Consider the following 18,199-nt stretch of genomic DNA (forward strand, 5'->3'; position numbering starts at 1 on the left):
TAATCATCTTCATAGCCCTCTGCTGGACCCTCTCCAGTAGTTCCCTGTCTCTCTTGAACTGGGGAGCCCAGAACTGGACACAGTACTCCAGATGCGGCCTCACCAGGGCAGAGTAGAGGGGGAGGATAACCTTCCTCAACCTGCTGGACACACTCCTCCTCATGCACCCCAGTCTCTCCACCAGAACTCCCAGGACCTTCTCTGCAAAGCTGCCTTCTAACATATCAACCCCTAGCCTGTATTGGTGTATGGGATTATTCCTCCCTAGGTGCAGGACCTTACGCTTGCCTTTGTTGAACTTCACGAGGTTCCTCTCCACCCAACTCTCTAGTCTAGCCTGTCCAGATCTCTCTGAATGGCAGTGCAGCCTTCTGGTGAATCAGCCACTCCTCCCAGTTTAGTATCATCAGCAAGCTTGCTGAGGGAACACTCTGTCCCTTCATCCAGGTCACTGATGAATAAGTTGAATAGGACTGGACCCAGTACTGACCCCTGGGGAACACCACTAGCTACAGGTCTCCAGCTAGACTCTGCCATTGATCACAACCCTCTGAGCTCTGCCATTCAGCCAGTTCTTAATCCACCTCACTGTCCACTCATCTAACCCACACTGCCTGAGCTTACCTATGAGGATGTTGTGGGAGACACTATCAAAAGCCTTGCTGAGGTCAAGGTAGACAACATCCACCACTCTCCCCTTGTCTACCCAGACAGTCATTCCATCATAGAAGGCTATTAGTTTGGTCAGGCATGATTTCCCCTTGGTGAATCCATGTTGACTACTCCTTATAGCTGCCTTTTCCTCCACATGCTTAAAGATGACCTCCTGGATGAGCTGTTCCATCACCTGGAGGTGAAGCTGACTGGCCTGTAGTTTCCTGGGTCCTCCTTCTTGCCCTTTTGGAAGACTGGAGTGACATTGGCTTTCCTCCAGTCCTCAGGCACCTCTCCTGCCCTCCATGACCTTTCAAAGATGATGGAGACTAACTTAGCAATAACATCTGCCAGCTCCCTCAGCACTTGGGGGTGCAGCACAGGCTGGGATCTACCCAGCTAGGGAGCAAGCAGCTCTGTGGAAAGGGACCTGCAGGTCCTAGTGGACAGCAAGCTCAATATGAGTGAACAGTGTGCTGCTGCAGCAAAGTAAGCCAACAGGATGCTGGGTTGCATCAACAAGGGCATCACCAGCAGAGATAAAGAAGTCATTATCCCACTCTACTCAGCGCTTGTCAGGCCACACCTGGAATACTGTGTTCAGTTTTGGTCCCTGCTACGCAAAAAGAGATGTGGACAGGCTGGAGAGGATCCAGAGAAGGGCCACAAAGATAATCAAAGGACTGGAAAGTCTGCCACATGAGGAAAGGCTGAGAGAACTGGGTTTGTTCAGCCTTGAGAAAAGAAGACTTAGGGGAGCCCTTATCAATATTCCAGTATTTAAAGGGTGACTACAAAGATGGAGACTCCCTTTTTACAAGGAGTCATATGGAAAAGAGGAGGGGTAATGGGTACAAGTTACTTCTGGGGAGATTCCAGTTGGACACAAGAGGAAAAATTTTCACAATGAGAACAATTAGCCATTGGAATAATCTCCTCAGTGAAGTGGTGAATTCCTCAACATTGGACACTTTTAAAATTCAGCTGGACAGGGTGCTGGGCTATCTTGTCTAGACTGTGCTTTTGCTAAGAAAGGTTGGATCAGATGATCCTTGAAGTCCCTTCCAACTTGGCATTCTATAATTCTATGAACCTTTGAACCTACAGCACAGTTTGCTACCTACCCATCCTGCCAGTCCAGATTGGAAGTCTTGTAGGTAAATTTCCTAGTCAGACTCAGGCACATTGCAGCTGCTGTACAGAGCTCCGTGCTCATCTTTTTCTGGTTCTCTCAGGGAAGTTTCCAAATATTGCTCTAATTCCTTTGAAATATACCAGTCTCCTACCCTAGGTGATGATTGAAATCCTCCGGCTTGACAGGAAGTTTTGCTGCCTGGTATATGATCCCTTTGTTTTAGCAGGAAAATCAGCTTAATTTCTTTTGAAAACAGCCTGACAGTCCTGACACATTACTGTATTTTGACTTTAGGAGTTTAACACACATTATAGGAATTTTCTATTTCTGAAAAGCAGTCATCATCAATAAAAAGCATACAGACTCCTGACTTCTGAAAATACTTGCATTGCTCACTGTTTTAGCCAGCTTTGACTCAAAATACTTCCTGATGCTTCCTTGTTGCCTCTTCTCTCAGCTTCTTTGGTTGTCTGACTCCTTAGCTGAGGCTAAGAAAAGTTCAGACACAACAGGCAGCACCCCATACCTACAGCTATCTTTTCTGTGCTTTTCATTTGGGTTGCTGATGTGCCTGCCTGGTAAGCAGGGCACTGGATTTTTATGTATTTGGTTCCATAAGCAGTTTATTATATTTATTGTAAATATGTGCTTAGCTGTTCCATGTTATGCAGGCAAAAAGAACATAGACACAAAAAAGGAAAAATACATGAAAAATAGGGTAAAAAAGTTTTGACTTTGTAGGTTTAAATTAAAATAAGAACCGCCCCAAATAATGCTTTTTTTTTCCTTCTTCTTTCAAAGAGGTGGGGAAAAGGTGCTTATATCAACCCAGCACATTATTCTGCTTCTCTCAGATCTGTTGAACAAAATTTCCCCTCTGTTTTCATCTCCTGCATGCAAATCAGCAAATGTGCAGAATGCTCTGGAGCAAAAGGGCTACAACACAACCAGCAGCTTCTGAACAAAGGACAACAAATCCTCTAGGGATGCCTCTGGGACAGACAGCAAGTGCAGCCACATTTGAGCAAGCTTCCACATAGCTATCAGGGTGTAGCAGTGAGGCTGAGCAGTAGGGACTTTGGTGCAGGATGTTCACACTAGATACTACTTGAGTTGCGCACATTACTGTTCTGGCTCCTCTCACTAAGTTAAAGTTGAAGAGAACACTGTGCCTTTCACTGCTTTTTAAGTCATATTTCTGGTTCCTGAGAAACACTGCTAGAATTACAAAAAAGAACTGTATATTCAGATGCAGAGAAAGATTTAAATTTTCACATTTCCATCCACAGTTAAGGGCTATGATAGCTCTCTTGCAGGGAAGTACAAAATCATTTTGCTTCCCATTTCCTTTGTTTTTTTTAGAGAAAATTCCTGTCATTATTTAACAAAATACAATACAGACTCAGAGAATTTCAAAGGTCTTGTTCTCTCTCTGAAAAACTTAAGTTTGCAAATATCTGCATGACCTTATTTAATATAACTCAAAAGGGGGAATCCATACATGCAGATTACACTTATATCTTGTCAGTGTAGGTCTTCTCCCCTTAGCATTTAGATGCACGTACTGTTTATGAAGGTCCATGTAAGGCAATCTTTTTGACAACTCTACATTTCCCCCCAAAAAATCTAAACCATCTTTGATGGTTACTACTTCTTCCCATGCCTGCATTTGAAAAATAACAGAAACTGTCAGAGGTATTGTTGCAGCTGAGCTTTGCTTGTGCAAGACCAGGCAATGAGGAAGAAAGTGTGTATAAATTACACTTGTGTTTCTTTGGTCCTAGGATGAGCTGCCAACAGCACAGAGGCAGTACCGGCAGCTACAAGTCCCTGAGAGGTTGTGGCAGACAAGCAACAAGATCTCATGTGGTGTGAGAACCCATACTATCTAGCGGTATTGCAGGTCTTTAGATATAAACGGTTGCACCTGCTTTTTGGCTATGTTGCATAGCCAGAACAGTGGAGATGAGCTGAACAGGATCTAACATAAAACTGTTCATCATTCCCAAACATTTAACATAATGGGGGAAATTAATCCTACTTGTCTGAAGTAAGTGGAGTATAACAAGAAACTAATGCTAATAAGCAAAAATAGAGAATTTTTTTAAAAAATACCTATTATTCTGTGGTATGTTCTCTGCTTAGCACCATTCAGACGTGGTGCACATATACAGCATTATTAAGAAATTGTAAACAAGACAAATTGAACATAGCTTTGCAATGTATTTGGATGGGGTTTCTTGATGGTTGGTTGTGGATTTTTTTAATTGCCTTTTGACATTCAGACCTAATCTTTAATCAGATTTATATTTGGCCTCAAGATCCAAGATTTCTGTAATCAACTAAATTAAGTGCTTTTATTGACATCCACAGTTCTGCAGAGTTAAGGTCTGCAACAGTTTTCCATTCCTTTTTCCATGCAGTATTTCTGTAAAGGCTTTGATTTTTTTTACCTTTGAAATGAACCTCCTAATGAATGTGGTGTTCAGAGCCACTTCAGTACAGCATATAAAAGATGATAAAACAAACTGAGGTTTAGACCCTTGCTGAAGATAAACATTAAGTTAGTCCCTAACTGGTAGAAAAATGAGCAGAAATCAGAAACCTTCCACAACTAAACAACTGAAAAAACACATCCCAAAATATTAATCTTTGACACATTGCTCATTCTTGCAGGGTTTTCTTTAAAGGGATTATCCTGGGAATGCCACCAATAGCATTAAATGATACTTATTTGTGTTACATCTAGTTTAGCCCTTCATATATTTATTATACCTGAAAATGTATTTTCTTAGAGACCTTATAACAGCATTTCTGCATTATCAGTTCATTTTGTTCTCCTTCTTCCTGGATATATTAACCAGGAAAAGGAATTCCCAGTCTGTAACAGACAGATTAATTCACACATTTTACTTTGTCCACATAGAAAAATGCAATTTCTGGATCATTGAGGCATATAGATTATGAACAAGACACTCTAAAAACTAACTATCCAGATGGGGATATACTTACAAAAATCTTTTATGTCAAATTCAGGATTCCAAAACATAACATGTTAATGCAAATTCCAGTATCATCTGAAAGATTAAGGTAGCTGCTGCGATCATTTGCACATGCTTCAAAAAGATTTAAGAAAAAAAAAAGCGTAAAAGTGCATTCTCCAGGGAACAGAAAGTGTATTTAAAAATAAAAAGTGTATTTTTGATTTTTCTTTTGGATTTTTTGGGGGGCAATGCTTTTTTTTTTTTTACAAGACACTAGTTGCCATATAACAAGTTATACGTGATGTGACTGCTTTCCCTTCCTGTGCAAGTTCACAGTCATGTTTTCAGGCTATAGTACTCAACACTGTTTTCTGATATACATATTCCCATAGTTTCATCAAAGATATATACAATGCATAACATCTGTCTCTGGGAAAAGTAATGTTTCAAACAGGCAAACTTTTATCTTAAAACAGAAGTGGAGAGGCTACAGTAGGTTTAACCACCTAAGTATGAACTTTAGGTCGCAATTTCTAAACACTCACCTACTGTAAATAAACATTAAAAATACTCTTAGCAATAGGATTTTATTTATATGTGCACATATGTTCACTTTATTCCATATTAATGTTTGACAACTATTTGGGAATTCAAAGGTGCAGCAGCCCTCAGTAATTATATTATTTTTAAAAAGAAAAGGAAGCATATCTACTGAGAAAATAAATTCTCAAATATCAATTTCCAATTTAAAATTTAATTTCAATAGGAAAATATTAAAAATGTGCACATCTAAATTTTTCCATATTCTGTATCTACATATGTACTAATGTACTACACATATTCACAAAATTTAAGTGGCAATATTTCTGTCCACTATTTTCCCACATGTAAATGACATCATATCTTTAAAAATGTCAATAATAATATAATTTAAAATAATATTACATTTATTCCATCATCAACTTTCTGTGGTTTTATTCTTACTTCATCCTTTTTATGTCCACTGAGCATTAACAGGACAGATTCTCCTTGCACTTCCACAGATGTTATGCCAACTGAATGTTGCTGATATCACATCAGGGACACATCTGGTTTACAGCAGCATAAGTGACAAGAGAATCAGGCCAAACATCCCCAGGTAAATTAAAAACTGGTTACATCTGCTCATCTGGACCTGATGAAGATATACACACCACTGTCTACAATACACTGAATGAAAAACATGTAGCTCACCACAGAGTTTTCAACCAGTAGCACACTGAACCAAGCTGCCTCCATCCCTTTAATGAATTAGCTGAGAAAATACCCTAAAAATATGGAGAAAACTTAAACATTGTGTACATTACATACAGTATAATACATGATGGTTTAGCATTTGACCTAAACCATTTTCCTGACTAGTCAGAGGACACCTGATAAATTACTGGTAAAGAAAAAACCCCAGTATTTTAGAAATAAAGCTTGTATTTCTGATATAAATGAGAACCGATGTGTTATATGGTATGTACACGCATAAAAACAAACATATTTTCTAGTTTTGAATAGCAGTCTCTAGAGTGGAGAAAATTGTGTTGTACAAATTTAATAAGCAGCTAGATTTCATGTTTAACATTCAGATTAATTTGGGGAGCAAACAAAGGTCAGTGCATCTTTTGACTTTGAAGTCTGACACTCATTCATACTTTTAAAAAAATCCTTCTTCAACGTTACAAGCAATTGATGGCAAGAATGTACTTTGATGCAAGACACATGACACTTGGCTTACCTTCAAAGAGTTGGGGTTTTTTAAATAAATCTATTATATAAATAAATGCATGTTTGTCAAAAGTCTTTTAAAATTACATCAAAACAACTTTAAAACCTGCTCACTGAGGATAATTGAATTCAGTTTCCTGTTTTTAAATATTTAGTTAACAGTTCAGAATATTGCCTGGTGTAGTTTCAATAAAGATGTGTTATGAAGACCCATAAAAGAGTAAATGTCTCCATTTCAATTTATGACAACAAAATTTTTAGAAACAGCTTTCTTGTCTGGACAAGTTCAGTGTATGAGTAATTCCTTGCAATAGCTCTATGCTCTTAATGCAATCTGTAATAAACAATAATCCCCATAAAACATTATTCACAAAACCTGACATTCATGTGACATTCTGAAAAAATCTCCTGCAGAACAGGTTAGCAGTTAATTGAACATAGCCAGTTGATATATCAACTGGCTATTTCTTGTTATCTGTGCATGTCAAATTTTACATTTAAAATTCTCAGGATTTTTTTTTTTAAATTTTTTTTTCCCCTGGGGGACTCACCTGCCATCATTGGTTGGCTTCAAAGTACAGTTAATTGGAAGATAGTAACTCACTGTAATTAGATGGAATTCATATGAAAAAGTAAACACTACATTGGACAATTTTGTAGAACACCAGAGTAAGCTCCATAAAGAATTACCAATAAAACTCCAAAAAGAACAACTTTATACAAGCAGTTATAGTAACTTTGTTTCAATTAAAGATGCAACTCTCTCTCATTCCTGGCCAGAATAAATTGGTAACAGCACTGCTGCTCCACAGTGGAAAGTATCCTGAGAAATCAAGAACGGCAGAATACAGGGCTGTCATCACTAAGTTCTTGCACAAAACACAGCAATATCTTAAATAAATAAAACAGCAGATAACCTATATTGTATTTATCACAAAAAGGGGATGTGACTTGGGACACTACTGATTCTTCCATCACTGATAATTAGAAAAGGATTGCATTTAGTTACTGTTAACATCTTTCAAGTTGTCTATGGCCAATAATGTACAAGGAGGTAATTTGTAATTCAAGTTTGTCATTTTTTTCAGCTAGCTACAAGCTGACTTCTAAATTTTACATTGAAATATGACTCAAATTTTAAACAAGCCCTCTCAGAGGAGCATTTTCTAATTTTGTGCAACTTTGATGCAGAGCCCAACATAGTCTTATGAAGAGAGACAGTGCATCTTTAAGCTGATTGGCACAGAAATCTCATTTCTTTAGCTGCATTCTATTAGCTTGGCCAAGTTATCTCGTAACTCTGTTAGTTCAAATATTTTTCCATCAAGAATTTCTAAAAGTGTCTTCAAGTTATTGTGAAAAGCTTCTTGCTCATTCTGACTTTTCTCCAGACGTTGCTCTAGATCAGACAGCTGGCCTTCCAGGTCTTTGTTTCGAATTTCTACTTCCTTCAAAGAAAATACATAACATGTTAATGCATTGTCTGCAAACGGAAAGCAGTTTAACATCTTGCTGGTATTCATGTGCTATTTTTGTCAACTGGTTTTTGAAACAATTTGTGATTGTGACACTTTACAGCTTCCACTAAGCCAAAACCAGAACCCAAATTGTTATTAGGATTACATATGTACTACCATTTCCTCCATTTTTCATTCCATTTTAATTCATCTGAAGGACAGAAACTTTTGGACAGGGATAAAATTTAGTCAGTGAACAATGGATGTGATATTCAGGTAAGTTATCACTTCTATCACTCAGAAATATGCCACCTACTGAAAACAGTTTCTCAAAGGTTTACTTATGTTCAAGTATTCCCTTATTTAGACTACACAAACTGCTCAAGTACACAATCCCCATTAAATGGTCTTATATAGAAGCTCATCCAGAATACTGCTTTATGGATGGAGGAGCACTACCTTACTCCTGTCCCACATTATAGGCCTTTTCACCCTGAAAATTAAGACAGAAACATAAACTAGCAAGACTGATGTCAAGGTGAAATCAATTGTAACAAATTTAAACAAGCAAGTGCAAGCTGAATGTCTCGTCTCATTGCACTGTGCCTCGGAGCTCCCACTTGCAAACTCTGCAGTAGTACAGCTGTAGGAGCAGGGAAAGTGCATGAGCTACCAGTGCTGTACAGACAAGTTGTTCCCATACAGTGGGTGCAAAGAGGAAGCAGCAGTAGCATGTTACACATAGCTAAGGGGATCTGACCCTGAGCAAGCTCAGCTCTCATTCATGAGGAAGAGAAGTCCCCTCACACCAGCCAGTGAGAGGGGAGTGCTACCTGATGAGGCCCCTCAGCTCTGGCTTGTGCATGATGGGAGGGAGGTCATGGCTGCTCTGCTTTGTGCAAACCAGATGCCCTCTCTTTTATCAAATTACTAATGTAGCAGTTGTGAGTCTAGAGTAGCATACTGTTATTTGTCTCATTCATTGCATGTCTCATAAATTCATGCTTAATTTCATAATTTCAGTTATGAAAAACACTATCAAAGGTAGTACAGGGACAGTGTATTTAGTATACCATACACCCAGTACAGCCATTCTCTGGAAAAGTGCATAGTGAATTCCTATTTACATACGTTAACATTTTTTAAACACTGCTTACCTTTATAAGTGGCTTTGTGTCACAAAACTTTAATGGGCCTGCTCCGAGTTTTTACAACAACTAGTTTCACACAGCCATAGGGTGGGTGGTTTGTCATTCCTCCCAGCATGAGTTTTCTTTCTGCCCTTCCACTCTCCCACTGTTTTTGTTATGATTCTTCTGTTTCCTTCAAAGCTAATGAATACATTCATGTTTACATTGGAGAGAGCCCAGATAACTTTAACAACCTGAGCCATACAGAATATGTATTTGGGTAGTCAAGAGTAACAGGTATAAAATGGCAGCTTTGTGTCAAAGTCCATGGCCTTTACATCTGTGAGGGGTGTGATGGCAGCAATTATCAGCTTCTGCACTCCTGACCAGAGGAGGGATGGGGTGATGTGGCCAGAGTTGTGTCAGCTCTCAGACTCTGTGGGATGGGGGGGAAAGCTCTGGGACCCCCAGTGGCAGTGCAGGTGGAGAAGGCAGAGCTTCAGGGACCCGCTTTACTCATAGCTGTAGTTGCTTGTGCAGTCAAGGTTTACATCCAAGCTGAACTGGAATACCTCCCTTCTTGTTTGTAAATGAGCAAGTTAAAAATTACAGAGATTTGACCACTGGTCTTAAACAGCACAGCTGAGAGCAAGAATTGCCCCTTGCTGCCAGGACCAAGAGAAAAATTAGTTTAATCTGTTTAACACTTGAATAATATAGTTGCCAAAGCATTAAAGGAAGCTAACCAAAAAGACTATTTATAGAAACAATATAAATAAAAATACATACATGCTTATGTAAGGATTAACTATCCCACTGTTGCTATAAACAAACAAGCTAACTGATTATAACCCAGCCCATACACTCTGTAGACTCTCCTTCACTGACTCTACTCCTGCCCTCCAAACAGTACTAACAAGTACTACCCAGTGTAATGACTGCATGGGTTCAAGACCCTCTGAGGCCGAGTGATTGCAGTACAGGAAGAAAAGGGAAATTCAGGGTCATCTCAGCTCTGCAGGAATGACACAGTCCTTTAGCTCACACAAAACTGATTGCTGTTTTTCCACATTTGTTCACGCTTCCTGCTTCTCCTGTCACTGCTCCTCTTCTGCTCACCAAATGTGTGCGCTCTAGGAAGTCTCCTTGCAACTGCTCTTACCCCAGAGATAATTACTTTTTGTAAGTAGGCAAGCCAGTGTTGAAAGGGATCACTTTGGAACAAACCCATGGCTATATATATGGTTTTATTTCATGACATCTGGGCCTGAAGAGCAGTCCATTGGCCTGTAGCTAGCATTGAACATCATCTTTCAGGCCCTTCTCAGACACTCTTAAACTGAGGAATTGTTCTGCTGTGAGCTGTTAGGTGAGAGCACCCAGGTAAAACCAAAAGCTTTATGTTAGATATAGGAGCTTCTAACCATACTCAGAATAAGGTATTTCCCTTTAACTTTCCATTGCTAGTCCTTGCCCTGTATCTCTTCAAACCAGAAGTTACATTCTTTTGTTTAAACTTCCAGCTTGTGTACTTTATTTATATTCCATTACTGATATCTCTTTCCTAATCCACATACATTTAGCTTCCCCAAACACTTCCTCAGATATATTATCTCATACTTTGTTCTATTTTATTTTCCCTAATCTGTGCTTAAAGTATTTAATGAGTTATGGGAAGTAGATCTAACTGAAATATGCCATGAGCTGTTGCTTTTAATTTCTGGAAAACACTTCTTCCCAAATTTTACATTTGATCCTTACACATATTTACCCTAAATTACTATTACTGATTTTTGCAATAGTATTGCATTACAAGTTCATGTTCAGCTCATGCAGTTTCCTATTACAAGTCAGTGTACCTCAAAACTGTTGCTTCTTGATGGGAAGAAAAGTAGAGGTGTCCATGTGATATAATCTATTCCCATAATTGTGTAATTTTATTTTTTGCAATTAATCTCATCTAACAATAATCTAATTCTTCTGACACGTTCAGGCCCTTTACAAGGTTTATTTTACACTGTTTTTTCAAGCTTTTCTAACAGCAGAGACAATAATTTTTCATACATTGTTTTGTTTTAGAAAAGAAATAAATTGTTAACAAGTTATATTTGTTGTTTGCACTGTAATAATCTTTTGTGGAATTCATTGCAAGGATACAAATGAAATATTCAAACCATACACAACAGCTATATTTAGGAATCAGCCACAGTAATAAAGATATCCTGACTTACTGTGAGAGTCACACTGATCATGACTCATTGATAGGCCTTCTCTACATTGCTAATGAATATTAAGTAACAAAGGCCCTGATACTTACCCTTCACACTGATCTTCACTGGAATTTGCCAATGATGGATTTCTAATTCATTCCCTGATATGAGTGTGGCAGAAATGTAATACATTTTGAAATAAAAATTTCTTTTCATAGAGTTTTCCATAGAAGCTATATTCCAAAATAATTTAGAGTTACATAATCCATTTGCAAACACAAGAGGGAAAAAATAAAGTAGAAGAAAAAAGAGCGAGAAGAACAGGACCCTGGAGACAATCACCCTGAAAACAGATGATGAGTCAACTAAGTGAACAGATGTGAGATGGTTAGTCTGGAGCTACAGAAGAAAACACCATTTTACCAGTTTCACAGATGTATGGTGAAGTGGCTCAGGGAAAGCCAGTATTATCAAAGCAGGAAGATTATAGCAAAGCAAAGATTCAAGATCTTTTAGACGGGCTGCATCAGGTCAGTAATAAGCTTTAAGCTGAAGAAAGGCAACTTTTAACTTGGATCCTAAGACAGCTTTACATTTATTTGAACAGAATCATATAGAAACATTTTTAGAAACTGATTGCCTACAACGTGATGTGGAAATATATACATACTATATCCATTTGATTACTAAAGATATAAATATACCAAACGGAAGGTACTGACTTTATATATAAAGTATAATTTTTAATAAAACCTTAGCATTTTCTAATTCTAAAACACCTTTCATCTCTTACTAGTCTCTCATAATTCTAAGGATAGCTAGTTCTCGGCTCATTATTACTTTTCATGTGATCTTACACTGAAATTATTGCATATGCTACTGCTAGAACAATTTACAACTTTCATTATAATCTTCCTTTTGAGTCTTTCAGATAAGTTCCTTTTCAGCTGAAAACTCCCATACTTAGTCTAAAGCCAGCAAAAATTTTTGGAATAGTGGAATAAGCAAGCTCAGGTGTATTCAAAACAATTTTTAAAGAAATACCATAATAACATACTTTTTCCAAATTGACTTAAGAATGTTGAAAAAATAATAAACTCATTTTGTTATCATGTGGTTTATTCTGCAGTTAAAATGAGATTCAAGGAAGTTCCAATTCATGTAATGCATTTCAAAGAATATCTGTTTAATGATTTTTAAGCTGTGGATAGTCTGACAGGGCTTGTTTTCAGCATGATTTAGGTCAAGCCGCAGAACAGCGAGGGTCACCTTCCAGCACTTTGGATTTGGAGCTATTTAATGTCTGAGTTTCCAGTCCTATCAAAACTCTGAAGTCTGAATTCAGAGTTTAAACCCAACTAAGCTTTGGGTCAGCCTTATTCAGAAGACAGGTTTCACAAGGGAGGTGTGTCTGTGCTGGCTGGTCAGCTCAGATGTAGCGAGTGAGGGTATACTGAGGGCATACTGCTTCCGGTAGGCTGAGGTATGTGGCTTTACACATAGTAAGGAAACAACTCAGTAAAACCAATAAAACCACAGTAATTCTAATTCCAAGAAAATGTCAGTGTGTTTTTGAAGTCCGTACTCCACAAGAACTCTTTAACCTTTACTTTCTCAAAGCACATTTAAAAGCTGAATACAAACTCATCCCAACATGATATGCAACCTGACAGTTCAGTGGCACACAAGACCTATGGGAAGAGACTGCAGTGAAAATGAGACCAGAATTGCCTAGAACATGTATCGATGAAGCACATCTGCTAGTCCAAGCATATTCTGTGGACTTGTAAATGAAATTTGGGTCTGTTTCCTCAGGAAAAAAATAACAACTTATAGCAGGTGGAAATTTTGGTACAAATTCCCCAAGGAGCATCCTGACCCACCATTTCACAACACAATGCAACTTATATATTTATCTGGCACCTTCAGTGAATATAGCATAAGTTGCTGATGTGAATTGCTCACTTGATCATTTTTCCCTTCTGTCTAAATTAAGAAGATGCACCATAGCTCACCTGTAACTTCTGGGTCAGAGAATCTCTCTGTGCCTGAAGCTCTCTGGCACTGTTGATTTCTTGTCTCAATCTTTCTATTTCCTAAGGGAGAAGAAACAACCTCTCTAGCAACATGTTTCCTGGCTTGGCCTCAGTGCAGGAAAGCTGGCTGCTGCTTCTTCTCCTGAGCAAGCCATTGTAATGATATCAAAACTGGCAGTTAGCTACTGCCCATCATAGCACATGAAGTTTAAGCCCCACTTCCAATATTCCTGAACCACAGTGCCAAAACAGCAATTCTATTGTGAATAAACAACAGAGATAAGCATTTTCTTTGCTATAAAAGTCCAAGTCTTTCTCTCCCACACAAAAGATCTGAAGTAATGTTTTCCTAGAAAATTAAGTCCTTGTAATTAGAGAAACAATTTTATACTTTAAATTCTATTATAATTTATCCTCCATTTTTTCAAGAGAAAAATCCAGTTTTCACCTGTGGGCTTCTTCTTATGTCACTAGCAGCAGGGCTGAGCATCAAAATATTGCCTGCTTTGACCACTGATTTCTGTAAAAAGAGAGTCTAAAAGAAATGATATCTTTAATTTAGCAAGAGGAAAGTAATAAGGTATAAAAATAACATAGATAAAATAACGAATGGAAGATAAACCTTTTTTTTAGCTTACTTTCAGGAGACAAGAATGGAAACAGTTAACAAAACTAAAAGGTATCAAACTTAAAACTATTAAATACTTTTCCCAGAAGGGCATAGTCACCTCCCAGAACTCCTTTCAGAAAGATCTCTTCACATCCAACAGCTCAGTATAATTCAAAAGTGCATGGAAACCAAAATGGGAAACATTACCATACCAACCTGAGGCTAACCTCTTAAGTATGAGGGAGTTTGGAAAAGTCTTTGCTCCATTTTGGAAGGATATTCTGTAACTACTGTGTCTGTCATGCATCCTCCTCAGAAACACCTAACAACAGCCCCATTGGAGGCAAGACCCTGCAAGATACACTGCCCCTCCAAACATGCACCAGTGCCCACTGTGTCTGTCACAGAGGGCTCAAGTAATCTGGTCTTATACAGGGCAAACAATTCTTCATACATGGCTTCTTCCACCTCCTTTTTCCCATCCATAAAGGGATGATTCTTGATCATTCTGTGGCACAAATCTGCTTTCCTCTAGGACCCATGCCAGTGCAGTTACGCCAATTCCTTGTATTTTCCTGCTGCTGGTCCAGCCCAAGGCAAATGGCACAAAAAATATCATCAAGTTACAGGCTGGGGGGATGGCATGTGTTTAAAGAAAGGGTTGATCTTAGGGTTCATAAAAGTCAGCTATATTAACATAGCCTGGAAAACAGATTGGCCTGAAAAAGACATTGATCTATTACTTGCTCCAAACCCTACTCTCCAGAAAAAGGAAAGCGTGCTTACAACTGCTTCCCTTCTTAGTGAATTTGGATTGCATCAGTGTGATAACTGCTCTGTAGAAACTACATATGCCTCAATGCAGACTTTTGCAGAGAGCTGCTTGGTAAAAGCAAACAGGAAAAAATGATACTTTTGTTGTTGTCCAGATACCCAGCTCTATATTAGACTGATGTAATTATATACATGAAAAAATATTAATCATTTCAAAGAAGCTGAATATGGATTTTACTTCATAACATCTATAGAAAATAATAAGTATTTACCAGCCATCACAAGTTTAATATTGAAAGCCTTTAGAAATGTCGCAACAGAAAAGCCAAGAATAAATGTTAACAAATACCTCTTCTTTTTTCTTCAACGTAGACTCTAACTCCTGTATTGTCTGGTTTAATTCTGTTTTATGTGTGTGGACTGCATTGGCTTGACTGCTCACACACTCTAGTTCAGTCACCTGTTGAAATAAGTAGAAGCAACACATACAGAAATAATTGCAACATATTCAAAGTACTATTACTTTGCATAAATAACTGCATTTAAAATATACCCTTAGTTCTGGGTGACTTATGTTGATTAAAATGGTGAAGGTGTTCTTATGAAGTTAGCATAAAATTCCTTTAAAAGTTTTTTTGCATAAAACAACTATTATTTGCTATGACTTCTAATGTTTACTGTAATATCTTGGAAACAATAAATTTAGTATGTTGCAGGCTGAAAAACATTAATTAAAAGTTATACTTACTAATTATTTAAAAAAATATGAAAGAAGCTGAATTATCATTTCAGACATAGTAATGTCTAGCTGATTAAACACAGATCTGTCTACCTCTCCATCTGACACTTTCTATGTTGCACTTAAAATCTTAATCAACTAAGCCACAATGTTCACCTACTTCCTAGCAAGCCAATTAACATTTCACAGCCTCAATTTCTAACTCAGCATCAGCAGTGTAATAGCAGACACTCAGCCACCAATGTACAGCTGTCAACTTCTTACTTCCTCTACTTTCAGATCTCTTTTCTCAGTCACAAAGCCAACAGCTAATGGCACAATTTCGATTTGTACAGTTCCTCTTTATTAGCAGGTAGCAAATGCATGCCTGTGTGGATGTTTTGCACTAAAATCTTTATTAACAAACTGTTAAAATAGTAAAAATGCAATAATTCATTTTTTTCCAAAAGATATGTGCCTGTTAATCTTAGTATATAGTCTTCAACAGAGCTGCATCATCTACCTACAGTAACTAACAAATCTGTCCCCAAAACTCCTTTGAACAAAGTATATTTCTGTGCTACCCAATTCTGCAACTAAAACCTTACAGTGTCCAGGTAAACCTTTCTCAGAGAAGTAGCCCCTAGACAGAGGGCATGTATTCTCCAGGACATTTTTATTTCTTAGGTAAAAGAACATCTTAAGGAATCAAGGTTGGTGCCCTCCAGAACCAATGTAGTCTAGCTAGTGAAGCCACTGTGATGCCAGTAATTTCAGACTCTGAACTCTGAAGGTAGATTACTGAGTGCAGGGTGAAGTCAAAGGAAAGCCAAGATGAAATACAAGAAAATTAAACCAAAATCCCTATCAGCTTCTCCTTTCTGAGTCATAGAGCATGAACTACCCCTCTGTAACAGCTATGACAAGTCTAGTTTCTTTGAATGGAAAACATTAGACATTTTTGCACATCAGACTTATAAATGGAGAGAAACCGAGATTACAGAAAATTCTTGGGAGAGGTAAGGGGAATGAGGGATGAGATAGCTTGGTAACATAACACCCCATGCTTCACCCCCAGGAATTATCTTATTGCCTGGAATTGTCTCAAAAGAAATATTGGTGCTCATGGCAAAAAAGTAATAGCAGTTTGCTAAGTTTTATATGCCACTGAGCATTATGACTGGTCTTGGATAATTTTCTCAATTTGCTTCAGTTACACAAAAATAGGTATATTTGGATGATTTGTGACTGCTACCAATTGTGACTATTACAGTATTTGCCACTATAATTACACAAAAAACAAACAAGCAGAATTGCAACACACTGACTGGGATAAACCTATATCTAAATAGTGTCTGATCTAACATCTGAATACAGCAAGAATCACAGAGGCACAGACTAACTTAGGCTGGAAGGAGCCCCTGGTGGTCATCTGGTAGAGGCCCCCTGCTCAAAATAGACCCAATTTTTAAGTCACATTTGGTTGCTCAGGGTCTTGTCCAGTCAAGAACCCTTCACCATTTAGCAGAGCTGCCACAGTTTTACATACATTCCTGTATTTCTGCTACTGCAGCTTTATGCAGAGCTCTAATTCATTCCTAACCTTTTCTGGAACTGTCAAATTTACCTAACTTGTCCATCTTCACCCCTTCTGAAGTTTAACTTGTTAAACATTTCCATGCTTTTCTGCTGAACTGAGTCTTGAATTGGAGGTGGAAGCCTCTGTGAACCCAGGGCTAGGGTTTTTATGGGAACCCAGGGTCAGACCCTCTCCTACCTATTGGTAAAGACGAACATTCCATGGTAACCTCTAATAAGGTCAATCTCTCTTTTAAAGCTATTGCATTTGGCAATACCCGCTGGCTTTTACCAAGTACTGGCACAGTGAATACTCATGAAAAGTGGAAGAGCTCAACAGGAGAGACAGAATAATACCCAGTCCCTGAACCACCTCTGTCCTAGTACCTAGTGCTCTAGAAGCAGGTACAGATGTGTCCCATCCTGTGACTAAGGAAGGGCTTGGGCCCCACTGCTCTCCACATGGTTTCCTCTGGGCTGGTAAACATGCTGAGGATGCACATGTTGGTGTGAGCCTGGAGACCAAAGAGGCTGGTGGATTGAACTGGGGTGGATGAAATGTTATGGCTCTTGGCTGCATGTACTGTTGCTGACTGAAAACACCTCCCACTACAGACCTGCCACCTGTGTAGCTCACATGAACACTCCTCAGAGCGCTCCAGTCCATACTAACTCAAAACACCTATTGAAATTGCTTAAGCAAACACAGCTAATTTTGCTTGAGCACAGTAGAGAGTGCTCTCACAAACCTTCCTGCCAACAGAGGCAACCACTGTCAGAAGGGCAATTAATTACCCACACTAAAGAGGCTGTGATGTCTTACTGTGGTCCAGCTTTTCCCTGGGCAAATGTCCATCTCTTACTGCTTATGCAAGAAACTAATGCATTGTTCAACTATTTTGTTCACTGATCATTGAAAAGTCAGCAACTTGGGGAAAAATGAACAAATTAAATTTAAAAAGTGGGTTTACTTTAATCACAGTCATATTGAAATGCCCATTCCTACAGAGATCTGAAAAGATGTCAAATATCTTCATGATGTTATCTTCTTGAATGTACCTATAAAAAAAGAAAATAGTATTGTGACCCTTTCAAAAAATCTGTAGAATAATATGGGCTGGAAAATGATGCAATATAAAGAATATGCAATTTAATGCA

At 38.3% G+C, this 18,199-nt stretch overlaps 1 protein-coding gene across 3 annotated transcripts in view; it reads right to left on the reverse strand.

The window, feature by feature from the left end:
• Nucleotides 1-4,973: 4,973 nt before the first annotated feature.
• The window catches only part of LOC119140851 (homer protein homolog 1-like), a 122,784-nt gene continuing 109,558 nt past the window's right edge, over nucleotides 4,974-18,199 (reverse strand). For 2 of the 3 annotated variants that reach the window (XM_037372485.1, XM_037372483.1), the window contains exons 7-9: nucleotides 15,095-15,205; nucleotides 13,341-13,421; nucleotides 4,974-7,976 (exon numbers count right to left, since the gene is read on the reverse strand). In XM_037372485.1, the coding sequence (XP_037228382.1) occupies nucleotides 7,788-7,976; nucleotides 13,341-13,421; nucleotides 15,095-15,205 (381 nt within the window). In that variant the 3' untranslated portion in view covers nucleotides 4,974-7,787. The remainder of the gene's footprint in view (nucleotides 7,977-13,340; nucleotides 13,422-15,094; nucleotides 15,206-18,199) is intronic. The other variant, XM_037372484.1, reaches the window with a different exon arrangement.

The sequence above is a fragment of the Falco rusticolus genome, chromosome W, assembly GCF_015220075.1.
Source record: "Falco rusticolus isolate bFalRus1 chromosome W, bFalRus1.pri, whole genome shotgun sequence".
Classification (NCBI taxonomy): Eukaryota; Metazoa; Chordata; class Aves; order Falconiformes; family Falconidae; genus Falco; species Falco rusticolus.